This window comes from Cylas formicarius, unplaced genomic scaffold (genome assembly GCF_029955315.1).
Source record: "Cylas formicarius isolate icCylForm1 unplaced genomic scaffold, icCylForm1.1 PGA_scaffold_7__23_contigs__length_41026272, whole genome shotgun sequence".
Lineage (NCBI taxonomy): Eukaryota > Metazoa > Arthropoda > Insecta > Coleoptera > Brentidae > Cylas > Cylas formicarius.
Window position 1 is genome coordinate 32957408 of NW_026844352.1, and position 24526 is coordinate 32981933.

A 24526-nucleotide genomic window follows, 5' to 3' on the forward strand; every position below is an offset into this window, starting at 1 on the left:
GGGTGAATGAGGCTTCATCACTAAATAATATTACCTGACAAAACTTTTGATTTCTCAATATACAGCGACTAAATTCAAGTCTTGAAGCCTAGTCGGCAGGTTTTAAAGCTTGTACAGTTGTAAAGACTCCATACTCTCATCTGACCTACGTTAAGTACCTATTCTTCGAATATTAGTAGAAGGTTTCGCATCAACCTTATTGAGTATTGCCTTTTCTTGAGCACATTTCTGTTGAACGGGACGTTCAGAAGTAGCTGTAGGAAACTTGCCTCATTTTCTGTCAAAGATCGCTGGACAATGCTAAGAACAGTTCTACAATGGCACTCTACGAGTGGGAAAGTAACCTTATTCTTCTTACGAAAAAGTAAACATTGTACCTTGAAGAGTATTTCAATGTAACACAGGCAAAATAAACACGCAAAATTAATTGACGTTTACTGTCACAATACATAAGATTCACAGCCATCTGGACTGGAATAATTATATTAACAGCCGAACGTCATACTGAAGCAACTAATTCAATAAGGCGGTTTCTTTTTAAATGATCTTTAAAATTTCAAATGCTTGTAGCTCGGTCAGAATAGCGTTCCGTATATATGTTCATTTGATATTTTGAACTTGAAATAACCCCAGCAACACAGTCCCAAGCTATGACAGTCATGTTGTGGGACACCCTGTATATTAATTCTATTTAACAGAATTTGCAGTAAAATCAAAAATTTAAATGAAAAAATCGTTAAACTCAATATAATAGAAATCGCCCATTTTTACAATAATAATATAATTTTGCAATTTGAAAGTGGATGGCTTTGTATAAGGTTGGCTATTTGAAAAAATATTAGCAATAAATCTTTCTTTAGGAAATAAAAAACAATCAGAAACTACACAGACGTCACTATTTTCGCTTGTTGTGAGTTTAAAAATCAATGTTTGACAGTTTTATGTCACCTAACTTTGGTCATTTTTTATTGCTATGGTAACACGTTTTTCTAAAAGAAAGTAAATAATTGAAAAAATAGTAATAGTTAATAAAACAAATTACAAAAACGTATTTTTTTATTATGATAATTTTTAATTTTTCTTTATATTTTTCTAAAACAGTAATTCCTGTAGGATTTTTTTCCACAAAATATCAAAATGTTTTTAATATAATCTATATCATTTGCAGAAATTAAACTAATGTAAAAAGTTTTATATCAAAAACTTCATTATTTAGACCAATGACAGTAACTAGTAAGCACCATTTCTTTAGGGCTCGATTGTTTTTCTTCTGTAATGTTTCGCAGTTATCTTGTCACTAAATTTCAAACTCTACAACTTTTTGAAAACATATATTAAAAATATAAAAGTGGCGTGTTCCCATTTGAAAATATGAATTTGAACGATTTTCTCATTAATATTTTAAATATTAGTCTTTGGTCGCCCTGTACGTATTTATTTTTAAAATATCAACACAAATTATTAACAACATATTTTAATTGGAGAAATCGATAGACCTCCAACCATCACTTTTGACAAAAAAATAAAAATATGCTCGAAACCTGAAGATTTGGGTAGTTATAACATAGGAAATATGTTTAGAAAAAATGCCTTAATATACAGGGTTTCTTATTACAAAATTACGAAAATACGAAGACCCTGCATATAAGCAATATAATATTTTAAAAGTATGAGTGAATCCGTTTTGATATTTTTTTTTTAATTCTGAAATAGGATATCAACCCATAATAAACGGACCACTTCGTATGTAGATTTCATTATTATTGTTAATGTAAGTGAAAGATGAAATTAAGGATATGATTAGAATTTTTAAAATCGGAAAAAAAATCTCATCGAAAAACAATCGAACTCGACCTCGTAAATATCGGCCAACTCCCCCTCACCCGCGGGCATTCCCGTGGGGGCAATTTTGACGGAGCTTTGGTTTACCCTCGTCGACGTACAAACAGACCACATACAGCTTGTTTATTTTAATAAAGCGGACGGATTTCATGGCGACGAGTATATTTCCCGAAAATATAAAGTTGGTTTGACAAATAAAAACGTCAAAAATGGCACTTCGGTGCGCTTAAGTTAAAAGTTTTGAGGATTTTGAGTGTTAGTGAAACTTTTGAATGAAAAATTCAAAACTAGTAAAAGCGCAAGACAAAAAAGAAACGAAATTCCATTCCTTTTTCCATTCCATGACCACCGAGGAAAAGCATGGATTATAAATAAAGATAAACATAGAATACTATTTAATAGCAGACCGGTCAAATAAGCGTGCAAAGTACTGCATAGATTTCCAAGATGGCCAAAAAAGGGCATAACCGATATTATACATTTTTCAAGTGATTTTTTTAAAATAAAAAATGAAAGAAATCATATTTGTAATTTTGAGAACTAAGCTCTATTCGAGGGGGTGGGAGGTGCTACAATATATTTTTTTTAATTGCAAAAAGCATTTATTGTCCCAACTAATCTACCTTATTTGCGATATGTCTAGTTCTTAATAATTATGCTAGAGCGCGCTTTTTGATATAGCATAAAATAGCAAAATCCTCCAAAAAAAAACAATTAATATCACTTATTTTCTAATAACAATGTAGCGACGTAATACCTAAATACTATAGCAAAAACTGTAACTCCATATCTTGTTCCTAGGTCAACATATCGAAAGGAAAAATTTTAATTGTCGCACGATTTCATAATTTTCAAATCATGAAGTATTCTTGTTTCAAAATATTAAAAAATATATATATGTAAATGCATACCAATCAATACGCAAGTGCTAGGGATAGACACAATGTGAACAGTAGGCCAAAGAGGAAAAGAATGTTAAAATTACATTAATATAGGCAGTGTCTGTATTTGTTGCACACAAGTAAAGCGTTAAAACTATAAGGTTGTTCGGAAAGTCATTTCGTTTTTTCCCGTCAGAGGACTTAATTACGTTTTTTCGAAACCAACTTCACAGCCGCATAACCATTATATGTCTTGAGAGCTGATATTGCAAGGCTTGTGTGTGAAAAAGTTCTATTAATTCTACGCAGTAGTTTTTGGTTGGTGCCCTTTTAAATATGGAGAGCAATAAGCAGCATTTTCGTCATATTTTACTTTTTTACTTCAGAAAAGGTAAAAATGCTGTCCAAGAGAGAAAAAAATTGACGGATGTGTATGGAGAAGGCGTGTTAACAGTACGCCAGTGCCAGAACTGGTTTGCAAAATTTCGATCCGGCAATTTTGATGTCGAAGATGCACCACGGTCTGGAAGGCCGGTCGAAGCTGACAAAGATGCGATAAAGGCATTAGTTGATGCAAATCGGCGAATAACCACACGAGAGATCGGTGAGAGATTAAATTTGTCGAATTCGACTGTTTATGGCAATTTGAAAGGCATGGGCTTAACCTCGAAGCTCGATGTGTGGGTGCCCCATGTCCTTACGGAGCGAAATTTGTGTCGTCGCGTTGATGTGTGTGATTCGCTCCTCAAACGTCAAGAAAATGATCAATTTTTGAAGCGAATTATTTCTGGGGACGAAAACTAGGTTGTATACAACAATGTTAAACGCAAGAGGTCATGGAGCAGAAAAGATGAACCGGCTCAAAGCGTGTCAAAAGCCAACATTCACCAAAAAAAGGTGATGCTCTCCGTTTGGTGGGATGTCAAAGGAATCGTTTTTTTTTTTAGCTTTTGCCGGACAATACAACGATTAATTCAGAAGTCTTTTGTCATCAACTGGACAAATTGAATGATTCACTTAAAGAGAAGAGGCCCGAATTAATCAACAGGAAGGGTGTAGTGTTCCACCAGGATAATGCGAGACCTCACACAAGTTTGATCACTCGTAAAAAACGTTTACAGCTTCAATGGGACGTACTGCAACATCCACCATATTCTCCAGATCTGGCGCCTTCCGACTACTATTTGTTCCGGTCCCTGCAAAATTTTTTGGGGGGCAAAACCTTTACCTCAAATGAAGATGTCAAAAACCACCTGAACCAGTTTTTTGCCAGCAAGGACCAAAACTTTTATGACAGGGGAATTATGTTGCTGCCAGAAAGATGGCAAAAGGTGTTGGACCAGAATGGCCAATATATAATTTAATAAAATATTTATTCATTATACGAAAACTGTCTTTCATGTTCCCCAAAAAAAACGAAATGACTTTCCGAACAACCCAATACTAAAATGTTTTTATAAACGATGTCGATATGATTACGGTATATTGTCTGTGGCATTAGCTTAAGTTTGCTTTTCTGAAAGCTTTGCCTAATATTGTCAGCTTTCGACGTCAGTTGCCAAGACACTCGACTAGAACAACGGAATACGATACTTTTAACGTCTTAGCATATTTATGTGAATTGTCAAGATCTTGGGCACTTCCGTTGTTCTGGTCGAGTATGTTCGTAAATGAGGTGGCAAACCACCAATATTCATCATTTGTCACAAGCATTATAATAATTAAACAGAAAGATATAATTCTTGATTAAACACTTCTGATTCTAAAACTGTTATTATTGGCCAATGCTACGCTAGTTTGTGTACGTAGTATGATATAAATTGAAGAAATGCAAAAATTCCAAACTATGTTATCCTCATATACAAAAAACGCACAAAATTTGTGGTCACTGGCGTCACTCCAGCAACCGCTGGTTGTAGTGTTCTTCTGTAACCGAGTGAGATATACGTCGCGAAGTTTGCTAGTTATTTTCGGCATTGAAGAGTGTAACGGCAGTTATTTGTCCTCTAAAAGGCTTTTATATATAGGGGGAAGTCGCTTTCCCAACGCGTCTCGAAGGGGAGGGGGAGGACGGGAGTGCGGTGATGAAGTGGCGGCAAATAAAATTTGAGAATGACTGAACGCTTTTTCAGATTTATCGCCGCATTATATTTCTTTATATCGGAGACGCAGACTCCAAGGGGGTGAACGGGTGGTGGGGAGAGATCGAAGATGACTTTATTATAGCGGCGGAAACAAAAAAAAACAACTGCGTGTCGCTTAATTACCATTTAGATTGGGTCCGGTGTTCGGATCGCGATATAGCCGGGACAAATGGCGGAACATTTTAGTTAATTGAAACGTCTGGGGGGTGAGTAGAAGGGGTCGCGCGGGCCGACGAACAATTACACTGAGTGTTAACCGGTGATAATGTATTCATTCCCCCCACCCCCCTCCAATCCACACCGCTTATGGCTGCGCGCATCCCTGTTAAGGACAACCTTTTTCAAAAAAAAAAGGTCGCCTCGAAAATTCTCGATTTGACGGATTTTTTTACTTAAATTTCAAATAAAAAAGAGAAAGTTGCTCGGTTGATTTACGCAAAGCAGATATGCTACTAGCTACTAGAAAAATAGTGGCCCGGCCCATAACGAAAATACACGAAATAATGAAGCAACGATGAAAAAATGTCATTGTGTTTACAGAAAACCTACGCACACAGACCGACACCTTAATGCATGGTCACATCGCCATCCGGCCCAAAAATCATCGGTTATCAACTCTCTTGTTTACAGAGCCAACACCTTACCTCGGCTCTTCTCTGTAATAATTTCCACATTAAAGATATTAAGCGTTCCATTAAAAAATACTCTTCACCACAATCTTCCAATAGCAATGAGGTCGAAAGCAATCCCACACTTGCCACATTCAAAACATCACTGACCACATATAAAAAGTTCTAAAGAAGTATAACCAGATTTACCACTTGTCCAAAAATTTCTCAACATCTTCGGTCCGTCAAAGACAAAATTCCATTTGAGATGCCAGGAGTTTACAGCATTCCATGCATATGCGGCAAAGAATACATTGGAGAGACCGGACGAAAAATATCAACTACGCTCAAAGAACACGAAAGAGCCTTACGACTAAGACAAATAAAGTCATCAGCTGTTGCCGAACACACTCATGAACCCTGGCATAAAATTTTATTCGATAAAACTAAAATTCTTGCATATAATCAGTTACCAACGAAAAATCCGAGAGTCTATAGAAATCTATAAACAACACAACAATCTTAACCGCGACTCAGGTTTCTACCTGTCTCCAATTTGGGAATCAGTGATCCGAGACGGTGTTTAGCGCCCCCCTCAAACAATATATAAGCAGGTAGGTACAGAGTAAAATACGAGTCAGTTTCAGTAAAGCTCTGAAGAAGCCAACAGGATGATTGGCGAAACGTCAGCAAGTTCGACTCAGCAAAAACCGACGCAGGAGGAATCCAGAAGTTTTGTAAAAAATGATATGTTGCATATTATACTTTTCTACGACCATTGTTTTTTATACATTTTTGCAAAACAGCGCTAGTACATTTACAGAGTGATGTGTGACGTGACCGTCAATGTAGACAAACCTCAATATACCATAGGTAAAATTTATGGAAAACATCTGATCGCTCCAAAGCCGTGACTAAAATACCGATAATGTCAAAAAGTGGTTGGGCACCTTGAATAACGAATCTGACGTCTTAAAGCGACTTTCCGCATGCTTGATATTTGGGTATTTTGGGGTTAGGGAGTAAAGAAAGCATTTACATTGCAATCACCAGCCAATTTGAAACGGTAAGCACTTCTATTCTGAGCCTTGCGGACTATTTCGTCGGCGCTTTGGTACCTGATCCCGACTTGCTGCCTCATTCAGTCCGAACCTAAAACTAATATACATTTTATTATGCTAGACTGCTAGACTGCAATCATTTAAAACTTCCATAAAGTAGCATTGTATAGAAATGAATATAGAGAATTACTTCGTTTTCCTTGTATAATGCGTATATAACAATCCTCAATCTGGAAACATTTTGCTTCTACCGTCCCGAAAAATAATCAAAATCGAACCAAAAAATATCTTTGAGATTAAAATTGTGAATATTTAAAAGAGTCGATTTTTCTGCACCCGACTGCTCGGATATTACTGCGTCGCAGAAAGTTTATTGTTAATTTAACGCGAAGGGAGAAACTGGTCCCCGATCGCACGTAATACTATTTTAATATCAGCCGGGTTCGGATTGCAAATCCCCTTAACGAGACCGTCAAAGGAAAAACTTTTCCGGAGACCACATTCAGCTCGACGAGATTATGGTGTTAGTATTTGTCAGCGTTTGCTACGTTGACTACGACGTCGCCGCGCTTGGAATTTCCAAACCGACGGGACACCAAGTCTTAAGAACGAAATTTGAAAGACCTCCGAGATGCTTAAACGTTTGTACCAATCAGGTTTGAGATATTGTTCGGGTCTCCCAGTTCTCTCTTATATTCCGTGACTTTGAAATTCGCAACAATGCTACTAAGAAAATGTAACGCCACGATCCAACAGTGAAATTCGTACCCGCCAGCTCTCAGTGTGTGATATTTCCAAGGATTATTTGAGAGTTTCCTTGCAATGGGAAGCTGTACTGTGATTCCCAAATGACAAACAGATAAAAGAGCAAAATTGGTCAGTCAGTCTCAAAAAAATGTCATTTACGTGTTTCATTCTTTTTGACAACGTATATTGAAGCGTGTTGTTTCAGTTTTAGGATTTATTGTTTACGATAAAAGGCAGACAACTCATTTTTCTTCAAAGCAACATACAGTTTTTTTAAAATGTTAAAATTGTGAAGCTATAAAATTGAAAATTTGTAACGATGTGTGAGTTTTTGGATATCCGATAAAAATCAAAACCGGAGACAATTTTTGGCAAAAAAATGACATCTAATGAAAAATTTTATGGAGAAAATTCTATAGCATTGCGAGCAAGACTATTGACAGGGACATTCTTATTACAAAATTAGGTTTATATGGTATTAAAGGCTCTGCACTAGAATGCATAAAGAACTTTTTACCTGATAGATCTCACCAGACTAAAATTAATAATAATGTTTCTAGTCATAGGGATAGCAGATGGGGTACCGCAGGGAAGCGTGTTGGGCCCGTTTTTATTTATTATTTATATAAATGATATGTATCAGGTTTTAAAAAACTCCTTTGTTAACTTATTTGCTGATGACACGCTTATTTCAGTCTCTGGAAACGATTGCAAAGAAAAGTCAGCGTATTCTGTGGATATACAGGGTAATAAAATTGAGTTTGTTTCCGAAATTAAATATTTAGGGGTAATCTTGGATCCACAAAAAAATTGTTAAGAAAATAGGGTCTTTTAACCGTGTATCGCGATTTTTATCGCAGTGGACTAGGATGTTACTGTATAATAGTATAATTTTGCCTCAATTTTCATATGTTTGTTCATTGCTTATATCTTGTACAAAAGAAGATTTAAATAAGTTACAGTTACAACAAAATAGGGTTATGAGAATCATCCTGAACTGTGATAGATATACTCGTATAAAGAGTATGTTAGACCAGCTAAATTGGCTAAATGTCGGGCAGTGCATTAGAAGAGCAAGTTTATGGAATTGCGCACGATCACAACCAGGCTATCTTAAATTATGGTTGGGAAAAAGGTCAAACTTTTATCAATATAATATACGTTCCAATCAGCACTTCAATGTTTCTATGGAAAAAATATCAAATTTACAGAAAACTACTCTACGATGGTGTTTGTAATTTTAATGAACTGCCGGATAATATTAGGGGCGCGCCTTGCCCATGAGTGTTCAGGAAGAGACTTAAGGAGTATTTGCGAAGTTTATAGTTTTGTTTATGCAAATTTTACTTGCTTATGTAAATAGCCAAGTGCTAAATAAAATAAATAAATGAATAAATAAATAAATAAAGAACAAGTAGATGTAGATTCCGAAGAGTAAATCGCGTGTTAAATCTGCTGTATCAGCTCTTTGAAATTCGTGAAATCTGTGAAATCCTGGTTATATATGAAATCCGTGAAATCTTAGTGAAATCATCACCTTTATCTAAAATTGTGTATAGTTTCGAATGCAATAGTACAATATTTATTCATCCTAACCAATTTTGAAAAATAACAGTTGGCAACTACAAGAGAACTATATAGTCATAAGTATTATAAAATTAAAAGAAATTCAAGGGTGAGACATTTTATTTGGAATTTTTGATGATTTCATTTATTATTCACGGATAGAAAATTATTGCAGGATATTGACTTCAACAAACGAACGGACTCAATTAGCATTTTTAGGGTCATAAAAACAGGAGATTTTAATTTGGAAAAAATATTTCCATTGCTATTAATAAGTATCGGAATTTCTTACTAAATGCGCTGAAGATGCCCTTTCCTATGAAAAAAATCACTTATTCAATAGAAAAGAAAAATTGAAAAACAAAAATTTGAATTTCATTTCTATGCCCATTTTGAAAATTGATGCAATTTATAAAATTTGCATTTATTAATAACACTGACAATAGTTTTTTTCTCTTCTCGAGAAGACGTTATAGGTATATTTTTTAATTTATTTTTTTAGTTTTTTAATTATGACGGAATACATTTTGCATAGCCTAAAAATTACTTTTCAAAATTGGCGAAAATCGCAAAATCACCAGTGTGATCTGTGAAATACTAAATAGTGGGCTATTATTCAGAATTTGAGTATGTTTAGGTTAAAAAAAAATTAAAATCCATATTGAAATAATTCAAAATACGCCATTCTGTAGCCACAGCTTGTTGCCATTCACGTTTGACTTTTGATCACTAATTTTTCTACTCGACACTCGATCGCTATGGCTTTGGTAACCAAGAATGAAGCGTAAATCCTTTTAAGAAAATACGAAAATTAATTTTTAACAAGCAAAATCGATTCGCGTGTCGCAAAATCGAATCCAATTTGAAAAACAAATTACAAGTTCAAAGAGCCCAGTAATTTCGGAGAAGGGATATTCGGAATACCGAAAAAGAGAAATTTAGAGCAAACGGAAAAATATGAATAGGTCGAATCGACGCCCACTTATTAACCGCGCGTCGCGGCGGCCATATTTTATCCGTTATGACGCTCACTGACTCGGTACGATAAGGCCCTAATCCAGAATTTATGACGTTCCCGCGGATCGCGCGCGGGGGGGGGGGACATTTGTTGGGCTGACAAAGTTTCTAAACTTACCACCCCACGGTCATGGTGTGTGCGATTGCAGCGCCTCACGCCCGACAGTTCCTGACGGTCTAAACGCGAAACACTCACTGGTCCGGACGGCACTGACGTCACACGAAACGGTGGGGGTGCAGCGTATCCATTAGTACCTGAAACAAGGCGCGAAAGATATTCGCCACGCCCATAGATACACGCGGTGGGAGACGCAATCGATGGTAAACTCTCGAGAAAAATCACGCTGTCTGGCAACGCCGCGCATCAAATGTAAACGGTACTAGTGATCGGCAGTGTACATTCGCAACATCGTAACAAACAACAGCTGCTGACATTAATTAATAGTAAATAATTAATACATTAATAAATAGATAGAAGCCCTATTGAAACATGATAACAAGCCTAGAAAAACGTCAACACAACACAATTGAAATAGTCAAATAGAACTCTACAATAAAAAGAATATCGAGAATTAAAATTTTCATCTCATTATTGTTTTTTAAAGATTTTGGCTAAAGCTATTCAATTTTACTACCTATGAAAAAATCATTCAGCAATGGCTCCTGTTAAAAGAAGTGCCGTGTATTGCCAATTAATTAAATTTTAAAGAGGCAGGATCATAAATAGGCCTAAGGGGGCTGGGGTGTCTTTTCATGAAATTGAAAAGATGATTCTATACATCTTTACTATACACGTCGTAAAGGCACTCGGTCTTTAAGAAGAACCAGTAACCCTGGGATGGGATGGGATGATTTTGTCGCAAAATTGGAGCTAGAGCTAGACAAAGACAGGAATCGGGCCGTTTTCAGTGACGTGTCACTTTTTGGCTTATTGCTCATTATTGTCATAAGTCAGCCGAAGACGTGGAGAAAGGCGCCAACTTCAATTTTGCATTTAGCGTGAGGACTGCAGTTGCTAGGAGTATTAGGGTTATGGTCTAGATTGTTTTTAACAGAAACGCTCCTACATTAATAACGAGTTAAAACTTGTCGTGTCATCAATTGCAAGCACGTTTACTGGGGCACATACAGTATACTAAGTATTTGCCGAAAATAAGTAAACATTAATTATAAAAATGGCCCGGGTGAAAGTCAACCACAAAAAAGTCAAGAAATCAGTCCCGAGTTATATATTATTTTAAATAATCTTGGAAAACCTATATTGCGAGACTACTTTCCTACCTGTTTCTTTTCATGAAATTAAATAAAAACTTAAAAATCAGAGTGATCACTTTACACATTTTAAAGTGTAAAATGAAATGAACGAGTTAATTAAGTTTTTCTACTCTCTCCTGTAAATACCCAATTATACGCCGATCTTTCATTTATTAAGCACTCTCTCCGCTGCGCTCCACTCGTGCCAAATAAATTCGTGACTCAAATGGTATTTGTTGCATAATATACTATTTTATGAGTTTGTAAGTAATTATAAATTGCTAATAACGAAAAATTTAACACCCAAACAGACCTAAGTGTATGTGGGTTAAATTAGAAACAGTTCATTATTATTACGTTGTTGTTTGGGCTAGTGCATGGTTTAATGTTCTTAATTTTAAACCCGTAGCGTAATTTTTATTTTATCGTAAGTGTAAAAAATTTAATGTTTAAATTATTTAATCGTGAAGCTAAATGATGAAAATATAGCGTCTGTTATCATATACAATGTCTCAAAGTTAAAAACAAAAATATGACAAAATGCGGTTAAAATAAAAATGCTCGTGAAGCTTACTAAAGTAATCTTATGGACTAGTCTGTCGTTAGACCAGTTCTTCAGTTATAAGGCACTTTACCACCAAATTAATATTTTCTTTGAATACTCGTATTAATCTAATTAAAATATATCAAAACTGCCTACTTCCATTTTTTGTTCTATAAATTTTGGTTTGAAAATTTTTGGTTATTAAAAAAAAATTCGCACCGTGTATACTATCCGACATATCCCGGCACCGGGGAAGGCCCGAAAAAACTTTCGACCACTTCGCTGGGTACCCTCAGTGTGCGTAAAGTAAAACTGCGATTGGCCTCCCACACGCACCACGCACCCCACCGCAACTGACACCAAAACCATGAGCGTACAGTCACCATCACCAAAAAAAAAGACCACCCTGTAATCAAAAAAATTGTACTCACCCGAGAGGGATGCACGCGTCGTCGGCTGCGGCAAACGTTTGGCCGGGCCACGGCGTCGTCGGAGCGTCGCGGCGCCGCCGCCTCCGCGTCGCCGCCATTGGAGCCCTGCCACTGTAACCAGAAGGCCGTTACTGTCGAAACCGACGCCGTGGGCCAACCGACGGCGCCGGGGGCGGGGCGTCCGCCGCAACATCGGCCTAAATTTCAATCTCGGCTTCGCACAAAAAAAAGTCACCCGTGCGTATATATATATATATGTATGTACGTCGGCGGCCATTTTGGATATATATCCAAGTTAATTGTTTTCGAAACCTTATTAAGCAGCCGACCGCCCCAACCCTGCCCGGGGTTCATTCATGACGTCGGAGAAGTTCATATTAAAACCGCTTCATAAATCGGACGCAAAAAAATAGGATATTTCAAAAGGTAAGTGATTTGGGCGTCAGTAGCAACGCGTAAAAATCGATGGGCTTTAATACTGTCCAATTAAGTACGGAAAGGCCGGAGGACGTTTCACCGGGAAACGTCAGAATCATGCGAGTTGCAGAAAAATATAGCAAATCGCACATTTTCTTGTATATTACCATTGTCGAACAACCAGTTCGCGATAACATCTTTTGACTACATTAGGTCTTCGGCCAGCTTACAACAATTGGGAACATTATTCAAAAATCCTAAAGGATACTTACTAGCTTCGTAAGAGAAGGGTCTGGACCATTCCATCATCATCTAGATTTGTTAACATAAGCTTATACATATAGTTCCTCAAAAAAAATGCTTTGACCGATAGCAAAAAACGGCGTACCCCGCTTCCCCCGCGGAGCATCAGGGCCCATCCAGCCTTCAACCGGCGTGGACGAAAAAAAAACAGCGGGGCCGACAACGATTACAGACTTTAAAACATCTACTAAACACTAAGAACACTAAATCCACACAGTGGAAACCGATTTCAAGTATTTTGGGGACGATTACAACTGATTCTCTCGGAAGCGAGCGGTGGTTAAATGTGCAATTCTCACGATAGAAACCCTGTCTTTTGCGAGTCATCAAGAACATTTTATTAACAACTTATTAAGCCCTCTTCAAAGAAATATTTTTTGACCCTCGACCTGTCACACGGATGACAAGTATGATGTTGTTAATTACCTTGGTATATTCTTACTGCCAACATCTTAGAGATCCTAGAAAAATTTCTCCACCTCTTTGAGTTATTGATAAAATGGTGTGACATTTGCAACAATTTGCCATTTGCTGTTCATATAAATGTAATCAATTTTGAACAACTGAGTATGTAAAACCAGTTATATTAAATAAAAAACATAGTATTACTTTAGTCCAGCAGTAAGCTCAGAGGTGCTGAATTCAAAAAATTCTGAACCAGAATAAAATATTTTTTTGCCAGCAAAATTTCACTTTATAAATACATAGTTCATAAAGTAATTGCAAATTATAGTTCGGTATAACATGTAGCTTTTACCCGAATCTCTGGTTAACATAACTTTCTCAGAATTTTTCCCAATAAAACAAGGTTACTCCCAACATGGCAATAATAGCTCTACATGAGTCTAAGACATAAAAGCAAAATAGTATCGTTATGGATAATAACTAGCAAACCTTCGCTGAAATCATGCAACCAAAAATACAACAGCTCAGTACTGTCGTCATTCATCTGTTGTTACCCAAATAGAATTCCATATTGCTTATTGATTTACACGTCGCCAACGTTCGAAGCGCGTGTGAGGTTGCCTCCCAGATATGAATGTGGGACGCAAAGAAAGGATTCTGGACCAATTTGAAAGTTGACTTCCATGGGCAAGACTGTAACAGTTCAACGGCCATGGTGCTGCGATGTGGAAGGCAAGAGGGAGATCACCGCATTAACTCTCTCCAGGATATCCATCCGATTTTCTTCTTATCATGTTGGAAGAATAGAAACAAACGGCCTCCAATCTCGGGCAGACCTTAAGTGGTCAGGACGTGCGAAAAATCTGCCGGTTCCGACTAGATAAGAAGATCAAAATAGCAACCTGGAATGTGCGAACATTGTGTGCAGCTGGGAAACTTAACAACTTGATACAGGAAATGCAGAGAATGAGGGTCAGTATACTGGAAGTCAGCGAGGTACGATGGCCAAATAGCGCAGTGACGTGGTCCAAGGACAAGGCATTTTATTATAGTGGTACTGACGATGTAGATAGAAACCATCGTCATGGTGTAGGCATCCTAATAGAAGAGCCTACAAAAATCGGTAAAGGAATTTGTCCCTGTTTCCGAGAGGGTTGCGACTTTGCGGAGGGGCGATAGACATTAACATAATTCAGGTATATGCTCCCACTTCAGAACAACCTAACAACGAAGTTGAACACGCGCAGATGGAGCAGGCAATGAAACAAACGACATCCAATGAAATAAATATCATATTGGGAGACTTGAACGAAAGGGTAGGCAAAAATAGAGTGAAAGGTAGGTCAATGGAGTCTGGGAGAAAGGAACGACATGGGCGGAAGACTCATTCAATTCTGCGATGAGAACAATCTGGTCATCACAAATATTTGCTACAAACTCCCACCTAGAACGTTATATACCTGGAAGTCACCGCAAGAAAATGAACAACAAGTTGTATGAGACCAGATAGATTTCATCATGATCAACCGCAGATTTAGAAATACCAAAACCAGAGTCGTTGCGCTGCCGGGCGCAGATATTGAGTCCGATCATAATCCCCGTTGTGCTGATATCAGACTGAGATTAGCCAGGACAAAAAAGAAAAGAAGCAGCAAGGGATTCGACCCCAGATTACTTAGGAACAGTGATATAAGCCACAATCAATCAATCAATATCTTAGCAGACAACTATCAAACATTAATGCCACATCAAAAATGCGTTAACCAATGACACCCATCTACTAAAATGAACACCGTAATAAGGAATGAGTGGATGAACAGGGAAATACTGGAACTAATGGAAAAACACAGACAATTCATAATGACGCAACTGGCTATCAGAGCGAGAACTCACAATGAAATCAGAAATGCTAAGGAGAAGTGGCTTGCGGACCGATGTATGGAAGCCGAACACTGTCAATGAGGCAAGCCGACAGAGGGGCCTAAAGATTAAAACCAACAAAAAGAAGTTTATGGTTATATCTAGAGATGTCTTGCCAAACCTATATTTTCAAATGAATGGCGAGCAAATAGGAGTGGAACCCAGAACTTGAAACTAGATGCAGGACAGAACAAGCAAGAACGACTTTTCTAAAACCGGAATCTAAACTTCAAACTCAGGTACAGAATGATTAAGTGTTATGTCTGGTCGGTTCTTCTGTACAGAGCGTAGAAGTGGACGCTTAAAGCTGTTTCTATCAAAAGCATTGAAGCGTTCGAAATGTAAACTCTGAGACGGATGCTCAAGATACCGTGGACGGAACGGGTCAGAAATGAGGATGTGGAGAAGTGAGGATGGTTGGATCGGAAGACCGAGAACTCTTCGAACATATTAAAAAACGAAAGATCTCTTACCTAGGGCACATTATACGGGGAGAGCGATATGACTTCCAACGCCCAATACTACAGGGAAAGATTGATGGTGGAAGACGAGGTATCGGAAGTAAAAAGTTGTCTTGGCTAAGAAATATCCGCCAGTGGATAAGCGCCCCAGTAAGCTGCAGTAAATAGAATCATATGATAGGGAAAACGGAGGATGCCTAAGCAGGAATCTGCACGGCACCTAAAGAAGAAGAAGAACGGTGGAAGATGTTACAACCGAATCATCTGCGAATAGCGAAATATAATTATCATCGTTAAATTGTGAGGTCTGAGTCTTGAACAAAATGCAAAATTTAAGTATTTACCATTTAACTACCATTTGTCATATAACGATACATTAAATGAGACTTACCTTATCAATAATCCCGTTCACTATGTAAACCGGTGTTCATAAAACCGCCTCTAATTGGAAAAACGGCTACAAATGTCGTCACGCCTCATCCTCGACGGCTCAAGTGTCTTTAATTGACGAGTGGGCACACTAACCCATTAAACAATTTCTCTCGACATTTTTGCCAGGTTTCTATTCTGTCTAATCGTCAACGCAAGTACCTCGACCATGTTGCCTAGTTTCGCGATCTTCTGTGCATTACTGCTCCACCAGGTCACCCTTGCAATTGGTTCGAACGTTTCCGGTACCTCGTACTTCTTCAAAACGAACGGTAACAACGAATTCCGGGTGTACAACAGGATTCACTACCTCAATCACAACATCACGGATATGCGATACAACCCACATCCAGCCAACGTTAAAATGATCAAAGCCCAACCCGCCTTCAGGGAACCCAAGAAGACCGTATGTATATTATAAGGGTGTATGATTAGATGGGTGTATGAATTATAGACATGATTAATCAAACATTATAAATGTTTGCTTAATCGTCATCTAGATCTAGTGGGATACCCTTAATCGTACTCGCATCGAAGAGAGTGTAATAACATATTCACAACTTTATCCTTATCTCAGCTGTATCTCGACAACGAATGGGACTACGATCACAAAAAGACGAACTTGTCCGACCTGCCGCATTTTGTCCCGAAATTCTACGAACAGCACCTTTCGGAAGCGAACCAAACGAGAACCATCAGGATCCTTTTCAATGAGAACCGTAACGCGACGAGTCCAGTCGTCAAGTTCAATTTGGCCAGTCTCGTAGTTGGGGAAAACGTCTCAGATGCTGACTTGTACTTTTACTGGCCTTTGGAGAACACGTCGAGTGTTTTTAAGACTTCGGTCGTTCTGAAATTGTACCAAATTGAACACCAGCTGAGTAACGACCTTAACGAGACCGCCGTGTGGGACAATCCTGACCTCCACAAGCTTTTCAACATCATCTACGTGTCCAAGGCGCACAAAGGCTGGCAGGTATGGATTTGGACATGTCAAATTTTAAAAAAATCTTTTGAGTTTTAATTAGTTTTTTTAGATATGTTTAACTATGATTTTTTATTTCTTGTATTGTTTGTTCCCACTTGTATTAATTTAGATGATCATAAACATGTTTTTGTCCTATTGTCGTTCAGAGAGAACCTACAATATATCAGCTAAATGCCAGTACCGTGTCATGTCCATTTCTAATAGTATATTATGCAACAACTGTTGTAGAGGGCATTTGAGTCACAAGTTTATTTCACACGAGCGGAGCGAGTGTTTAATAAACGAGTGTCTTAAAAAGTTTTCCGAACAAATACTATACTTTTTCTACGACCATTTGTTTTAGGGTAAATTTTCGCAAAACAACACAAATACATTCACTGACGTGACCGTCGGAACTGACAAACGTCAAAATTCAAGGCGTGAGAAATATCCCCGAAAAATTGCTTCCAAACTCATTATCATCATCAGATTAAAATGATAACAGCACTATAGTTTAAATCAATAATCTACATTAATATGAATAATCATTATGAAGGAAATACACAATTCTTCTATAAAACTACAGGGAAAACCACTTGAAAAAAACACGACTATCTTATTCCTAATTATTATTATGGCTCGATAAATGTTCACAAATATGCCCTTCTACTTGGATACACATGCTTAGTCGGTGTTATTCTCCAGCGTGCGTCACAAATCATATTTTCCATATCTTCTGATGTTGTAGGGAGATTCACATAAACACAGTCTTTAACAATCCCCACAAAAAGAAATCTAGTGATCTTAAGTCACATGATCGTGGGGCGAACAAGTTGAGGTCAATCGTTCTGCAAAAAGTTAAATAATAAGTTAAGTGGTTCGCAAAAAAATATGGTCCAATAACTTTAAAGTGCTTTATTCCGCACCACACATTAAATGAATAATGGTTTTCGTTTTGCACTTCCGGTAAGCATAAATCGATTCCTTGCTACGGTACATCTTAGCTTACTGTTGTATCACAGTAAACAATCCAACAATGTTAACGCTCTGCGCTACAGCAAAGATTATCTCTGATCCATAGACAGTAATAGATAAAACGGTCGTAAGGAAATTCTAGTATATTTTTAAGGTCTAGTAGTTGATGCTTTGTATTACATAATAAAGGAATACTAAGAAATATATTTGAAAACACAATATTCAGATTTTGAACAGCTTTTTCTATTTATCAAAAAGGTAACATTTTTAATTTGACTATTATTTTTCAAAATTTCCTTCTTAGAGACCATACGTAGTAAAAAACAAAAACAAAAAATTGTTGCTTGCAGACATCTGGGTCTTCTTTTCTGCGAAATGGACTCGTGCTTCGATGGTCTGCCTACTTATTTGACTTTTTCAGCAGCAGGTGTTTCTGTACATTTGAATGCTTTTGTCAATTTTATAACAGTGTTTGTCATATCAACTGAATGACTAATAATGATTCGCTAGAATTGCTGTTATAATCCAGCTACTGCAGTTGAAGGTTCCTCATCATTTAGGTTACTACCGCAATTGCATATGCCGTCTAAGTTTTCATCAAATTTTCATCGGGTTGCATTGGTAGCATTAAAAAGCATTAATCGCATCAAACAGATTGTCAGTATAAGTCTATTAATGTACTTCGCCAACGTTGTTTTTCCGCTTCACCCAGTCTATAAATCATATTATTGGGTCGTTAGGAAAGTCATTTCGTTTTTTTTTGGGAACATGAAAGACAGTTTTCGTATAATGAATAAATATTTTATTAAATTATATATTGGTCATTCTGGTCCAACACCTTTTGCCATCTTTCTGGTAGTAACATAATTCCCCTCTCATAAAAGTTTTGGTCCTTGCTGGCAAAAAACTGGTTCAGGTGGTTTTTGACATCTTCATTTGAGGTAAAGGTTTTGCCATCCAAAAAATTTTGCAGGGACCGGAACAAATAGTAGTCGGAAGGCGCCAGATCTGGAGAATATGGTGGATGTTGCAGTACGTCCCATTCAAGCTGTAAAAGTTTTTGGCGAGTGACCAAACTTGTGTGAGGTCTCGCATTATCCTGGTGGAACACTACACCCTTCCTGTTGATTAATTCGGGCCTCTTCTCTTTAAGTGAATAATTCAATTTGTCAAGTTGATGACAATAGACTTCTGAATTAATCGTTGTATTGTCCGGCAAAAGCTCAAAAAAAAAACGATTCCTTTGACATCCCAACAAACGGAGAGCATCACCTTTTTTTGGTGAATGTTGGCTTTTGACACGCTTTGAGCCGGTTCCTTTTCTGCTCCATGACCTCTTGCGTTTAACATTGTTGTATACAACCCATTTTTCGTCCCCAGTAATAATCCGCTTCAAAAATGCGACGACACAAATTTCGCTCCGTAAGGACATGGGGCACCCACACATCGAGCTTCGAGGTTAAGCCCATGCCTTTCAAATGGCCATAAACAGTCGAATTCGACAAATTTAATCTCTCACCGATCTCTCGTGTGGTTATTCGCCGATTTGCATCAACTAATGCCTTTATCGCATCTTTGTCAGCTTCGACCGGCCTTCCAGACCGTGGTGCATCTTCGACATCAAAATTGCCGGATCGAAATTTTGCAAACCAGTTCTGGCACTGGCGTACTGTTAACACGCCTTCTCCATACACATCCGTCAATTTTTTTCTCGCTTGGACAGCATTTTTACCTTTTCTGAAGTAAAAAAGTAAAATATGACGAAAATGCTGCTTATTGCCCTCCATATTTAAAAGGGCACCAACCAAAAACTACTGCGTAGAATTAATAGAACTTTTTCACACACAAGCCTTGCAATATCAGCTCTCAAGACATATAATGGTTATGCGGCTTAAGTGTGAAGTTGGTTTCGAAAAAACGTAATTAAGTCCTCTGACGGGAAAAAACGAAATGACTTTCCGAACAACCTTATAATTAATCCAGATTTTTTTCCCGGTCTAAAAGTTCTTGCTGTAGTTTCATATGGAAGGGATGATAAGCTAGCTTAATAGTTACTGAGCTACGGATTATCTACAAATAAAAGTTAAATTTAGAATTTTTTCCTCAATGGTAGCATTCCAGTACTAACACTAGCATCAAATAATCCCATCAAACAGATTGTCAGTAAAAGTCTATTAATGTACTTCACCTTGTAAACAGTCTTACTGGCAAAGTAGTTTTTCCGCTTCACCCAGTCTATAAATCATATCAATTAATCCATACACAGTTTTTTTTTTATTTACTGACACACAATAAATTTTATGAATTTATTTACTCAGTAGTCAAGACAATGTAATTTTGTCATTGCAAACTATTGTTGAGACAAAAAAAAATTGGTATACGACATATTTAATAATAAGTTGTAGGTTTTTGTAATCTCTAATCTGTAATTGTAATCTGTAATCTGTAAATAGAGATTTTTAAATTTAAAATTATCCAAATATATTCGTTTATTGTGAATTTTCTGCAGCATCTAATTCAAATTCCGTTGTATATATTTTTTACGTCATCTTTGCATTAAGCTAATAAAACATGAGTGATATACCTGTAAAAATAATGGAAAATGCAAGCAATGGAAAAATATTGGAAAAACTACTAGGCTTAGGTATGTACTATTTTTTATAAAAAAAGGTTGAAAAATTTACAAAATAATTTAAAACAAAATTTAAAAATAAGATGTTCCATGTTTTAGTCGTCGCGCTTTTTTTAGCCACCCTGTATATTTATATAATTTTAAATTGCACATCCTAACAATCTTTACACCTTTTTCAATTACCATTTTCGCATAACTTTTAAAACCAATGAGATAATGAAGTTTACTCTATCGTTGACTCACGCTGTACACTACATCACAGGCAATGCAGAAAATCGATAGTGATGTTTGGCACCTTATTTTAGTGTGTTTGTTCTTCTTTAATTTGTGAATAATTATTGTTGTTGCAGTCAGTCGGGCCACTCTATGAAACTTTTTTTATATTTTTGCCCATTTGTCAAAAACGAGTGCACCAAAGTGTAAAGTGTAATTACACCATTGTAATCGGAATCAGATAGTCTGTTATTAAATGCATATAGAATATAGAGGGTGCCACATTTTAAAAAAATATGATGTAGGCTTATATGTGAGAAAATTGATAGTTTTGTTTTATACGCCACTTCGAAAAAAAATTGGCTACTTACCCGACATTTTCTTTTTTTTTTACCTTGATATCTCTAAAAAGAAATAAGTTACAGCCAATTAAAATGTTATTGGGATAATTTGAACGCACGGTACCTAAGGTAGCTGTCGGAATTTTTCTTATTTAATTTCTATGTTTATGTCTAAATTGACAGGAGCGTTTGGTGAATGTTGTAGACGCCGAGGAATATAATATATACAACTATATTTACGTTTTCCTAAAAATAATCATTAAATTAAAAAAAAAAAACAACCCAAAATCAGCAGCTTAAAGTATTCGCTTCTTTAGACGTTCAAAATCAAGAAACCCATCGATAACTGGCTCAATGGGGAGGTTAACCTTGGTCTTCTACTGACGATATCGAGCTACGACGACAACCAGCTCGTTTCAGTTTTCAACGACACGAACGCGGGCATCTTCAGGACATTCGCGGTGGTAAAAATGACGCCGGAAAATGGTAAGCAATTCAGCGATTTTGTAGGCCGTTTTTCCCAAAATAAACTGCGTCCGGACGAAAAATTTTTAGGAGTTTTCATGGAACATTCAAACAATAGTAGGTACAATTTTTTAATTTCTTGTTGATTTATTTTAAATATGGTGAAGGTATCGTCACATATTATTCTTCTATATTATTATTATTATTATTGTTATTTATAATCATCAGTAAATTTACATAATTGTATAAGAAAAAATATTATTCAATTAACAAACACAATGCTAAAAATACATGTGGAGAAAATTTATTGTAACAACATTACTGTGAAAAAAACCACGTGCATTTTGTGTTTGGAATATTGCATTTAATAAGGTATTTTATCACTTTTCAATAATTTATTTTTCGGCTAATGTATTTAATCATAAATTAAATAAAAGGGGGTGCGATTTTAGTTGTCTCGGGGATAGCACAGGGTTTTCGGAACTAAAGATGCCGTTAGCAACATTTTCATTGAACCATTTGGAGGGGTGTCAACTGCTCGAGAATATTGTTAATATTATTGTTAAATTGTTAATATTGTTAACGGCATCTTTAGTTTTACGAAACAGTGGCACACTGTCTTTATCCACAAAAATAACACCAAAGTCACCAAAACGGGATACCCTATAGTTGCTGCAGCGTTCTTGTTTTTATTGTAGGTCGGGGTTTTTGGAATACACCGGCTATGAGAAAGATACATTTTTTTTTGCAGTAATGTAAACAAACACTGGTCTGCAATATTTGCAACAACAAAATTTTCGAAAGAAATTGCTACAAAATCTATTTAATAAAATCAGTCGAAACGTTAGCTGTTCTAAAGGAATTTTTCGTATATATTTGCAATTGATATATTTTAAGGAATACTTATCCCACTCCAGTACTTAACAGTAACCAATACTAATATACAATACTAATACCAAGAAAGAAGGCACTTTGACATGAAAAGAAGTATGCAACAAAGCTCCATGATTTTTTTTCTCTAGGATCCTTTCTGTACCTAAATAATCATTAGTGAGTATTATTGAGAAGTAATTAGAGCATACATGTACCATTCCATAATTCGAAATAACCCTCAAAAGATCCCGCTCTATATTTTTTGATGGTTTCTCACTAGAGAGCTAGAGTAACATAGGCACCAGTCCAGTAGTCCTGCAAACGAACTCAAATTGTCATAACAAACAGACCGAAAATATTGTTGAAACAAAAATTTGACTAACACAAGCCTGCAAAGAACAACACAGCACATTCAGGACCGAACTGTTTAAAAAGGTAACTAACCAAAACTAGTAGGTTTAGTATGCGGACCAGCGTTAATAGATTGAGCCTTCTAAGACCTTCCCGACATGACTCACTGTATTTCAGATCTGATCCAATCATGCTTAATCATGCCTAATGAGTCAAATTGATCACAAAGTAAATTTTTGTCTACACTGTCTCAAGCGTGCAAAAACAAAAACAATTGATCTATCGTTTGTCGATTTTATCCTATAAGTATTAAGCTAACCGATGCTCTTTCACTAGAAAATTTACTACTAAAACTATGTTGACGTCTTGAGAATTTTGAAAATACATAAATAAGATGGGTCTATAGCTTTGAATCTTATGCCTTTAGAAAGTGATGTGTTAAACAGTACCGATAAATAATTTGCTATCATAAAACAGATTTTTCCAATTAATCCACCAAGGCCAACAGTGGGTATCACTGGGTAAATAAAAATGGATTTATTCCCTGGGTTTCTCTTGTGGGTATGACAAATATGACAATAGTTTAGTTTCGATGACTGATTGTCAGTAGGTATCAAACACAGCTATTTCATCGGGCTTCTCCCCTTTTAGGATATTGAAGCTAATAGAATCTACCTTGTTAACATATTTTGATTTTCCTCTAATCCGATTAACAATATCCCAAGTGGTTTTGGCTTTGTTTGATGACCTATTAATAAATCTGTGTTCCTTTTACTCTTAGGATGTTTTGGACTTACCAAACTAACGGCAATTCGGGAAAATAACACTGTCGCTTCTGTAAAGCATTTATTTTGAGTTTCAGGCGAAGGCGACGCTCCTGACGGCAAAAAGTCACGACTGTCTGGACTGAACGACCGACAGCCCTCTGCGGACGGCGGCACGTGCACCAGACGAGACTGGTACGTCGATTTCGATCAACTGCGATGGAACGACTTCATCATCCGACCGCTAAAAGGTTTCAACGCATACGAGTGCGTCGGCAAATGCGACCTGGATGATCCCCACGCGTCAAACCACGTCAGGTTGCGCGCGACGTCGCGCAGCAAGAGTTGCTGCGCGGTTGCCGCGCTATCGGCGGTGCCGATCATGTTTTACGACCGACACGGCAACGTCGCGATGAAAAACTACGCCGGCGCCGTCGCCGAAGAGTGCTCCTGTAGATAATCGCCGTCGTTAATAAAGCTTATATTCAAATGTTTCTCGTTTTTTCATGAAAAACTGGCTTTGTGGGGGGGGGGGTCTGAGGGGGGCGGCGGAGGGTTGGAAGTGGGGCGCGTGTCGCGCTGATATTGCTTTCCCGATTGACACGGATCCCTGGGCACCCCAAGACCGAGGTGTAACCGTGTGGAAATCATCGTCGGCGATAAGTCATCCCGTGACTTCATCATCGCCGGCTAATAAACACCCGGGCAACTCTACCCCCGCCCCCGCGCCGTTTAAATCTCGTTTCTTCGGTCCCTTTTTTTGATTCGCTCATTGTTTAATAGACGGGTATCGCGAGGGGTGGTGGTGCGAGAGCGTTGGTCAGAGGGGAAGAGGGTGTAATGAACGTCATAGCGTGTCTTATTATTTTTTATTTTTTAAATACCTCGCCGCTAAAATGCAAGCATTAAAAATAG

At 37.2% G+C, this 24526-nt stretch overlaps 2 protein-coding genes across 3 annotated transcripts in view; one reads left to right on the forward strand and one right to left on the reverse strand.

The window, feature by feature from the left end:
* Positions 1-16035, reverse strand: part of LOC132705181 (vesicular glutamate transporter 1) — a 68937-nt gene extending 52902 nt beyond the window's left edge. Inside the window, exons 1-3 of the mRNA XM_060675624.1 lie at positions 15993-16035; positions 12096-12206; positions 9985-10121 (exon numbers count right to left, since the gene is read on the reverse strand). Coding sequence (XP_060531607.1) covers positions 9985-9998 — 14 coding nt within the window. The 5' untranslated portion in view covers positions 9999-10121; positions 12096-12206; positions 15993-16035. The remainder of the gene's footprint in view (positions 1-9984; positions 10122-12095; positions 12207-15992) is intronic.
* Positions 16036-16143: 108 nt separating this feature from the next.
* LOC132704638 (bone morphogenetic protein 2-A) lies at positions 16144-24105 on the forward strand. Of its 2 annotated transcripts, none has more exons than XM_060674768.1 (4): positions 16144-16436; positions 16608-17006; positions 21476-21644; positions 23704-24105. In XM_060674768.1, exons 1-4 carry the CDS (start codon positions 16200-16202, stop codon positions 24069-24071), a joined length of 1173 nt encoding a protein of 390 aa, XP_060530751.1. In that variant the 5' UTR covers positions 16144-16199; the 3' UTR covers positions 24072-24105. The 2 variants fall into 2 exon arrangements, with proteins under 2 accessions (XP_060530751.1, XP_060530752.1); XM_060674769.1 differs by having other exon boundaries at positions 23710-24105.
* Positions 24106-24526: the final 421 nt, after the last annotated feature.

Bases quoted from the DNA above. Each gene is read 5' to 3' on its own strand.
- LOC132704638 (XM_060674768.1), top strand. From the start codon at position 16,200: ATGTTGCCTAGTTTCGCGATCTTCTGTGCATTACTGCTCCACCAGGTC. The intron at 16,437-16,607 runs GTATGTATATTA...TCCTTATCTCAG, and splicing joins TCAGGGAACCCAAGAAGACC to CTGTATCTCGACAACGAATG. The intron at 17,007-21,475 runs GTATGGATTTGG...TCGCTTCTTTAG, and splicing joins AGGCGCACAAAGGCTGGCAG to ACGTTCAAAATCAAGAAACC.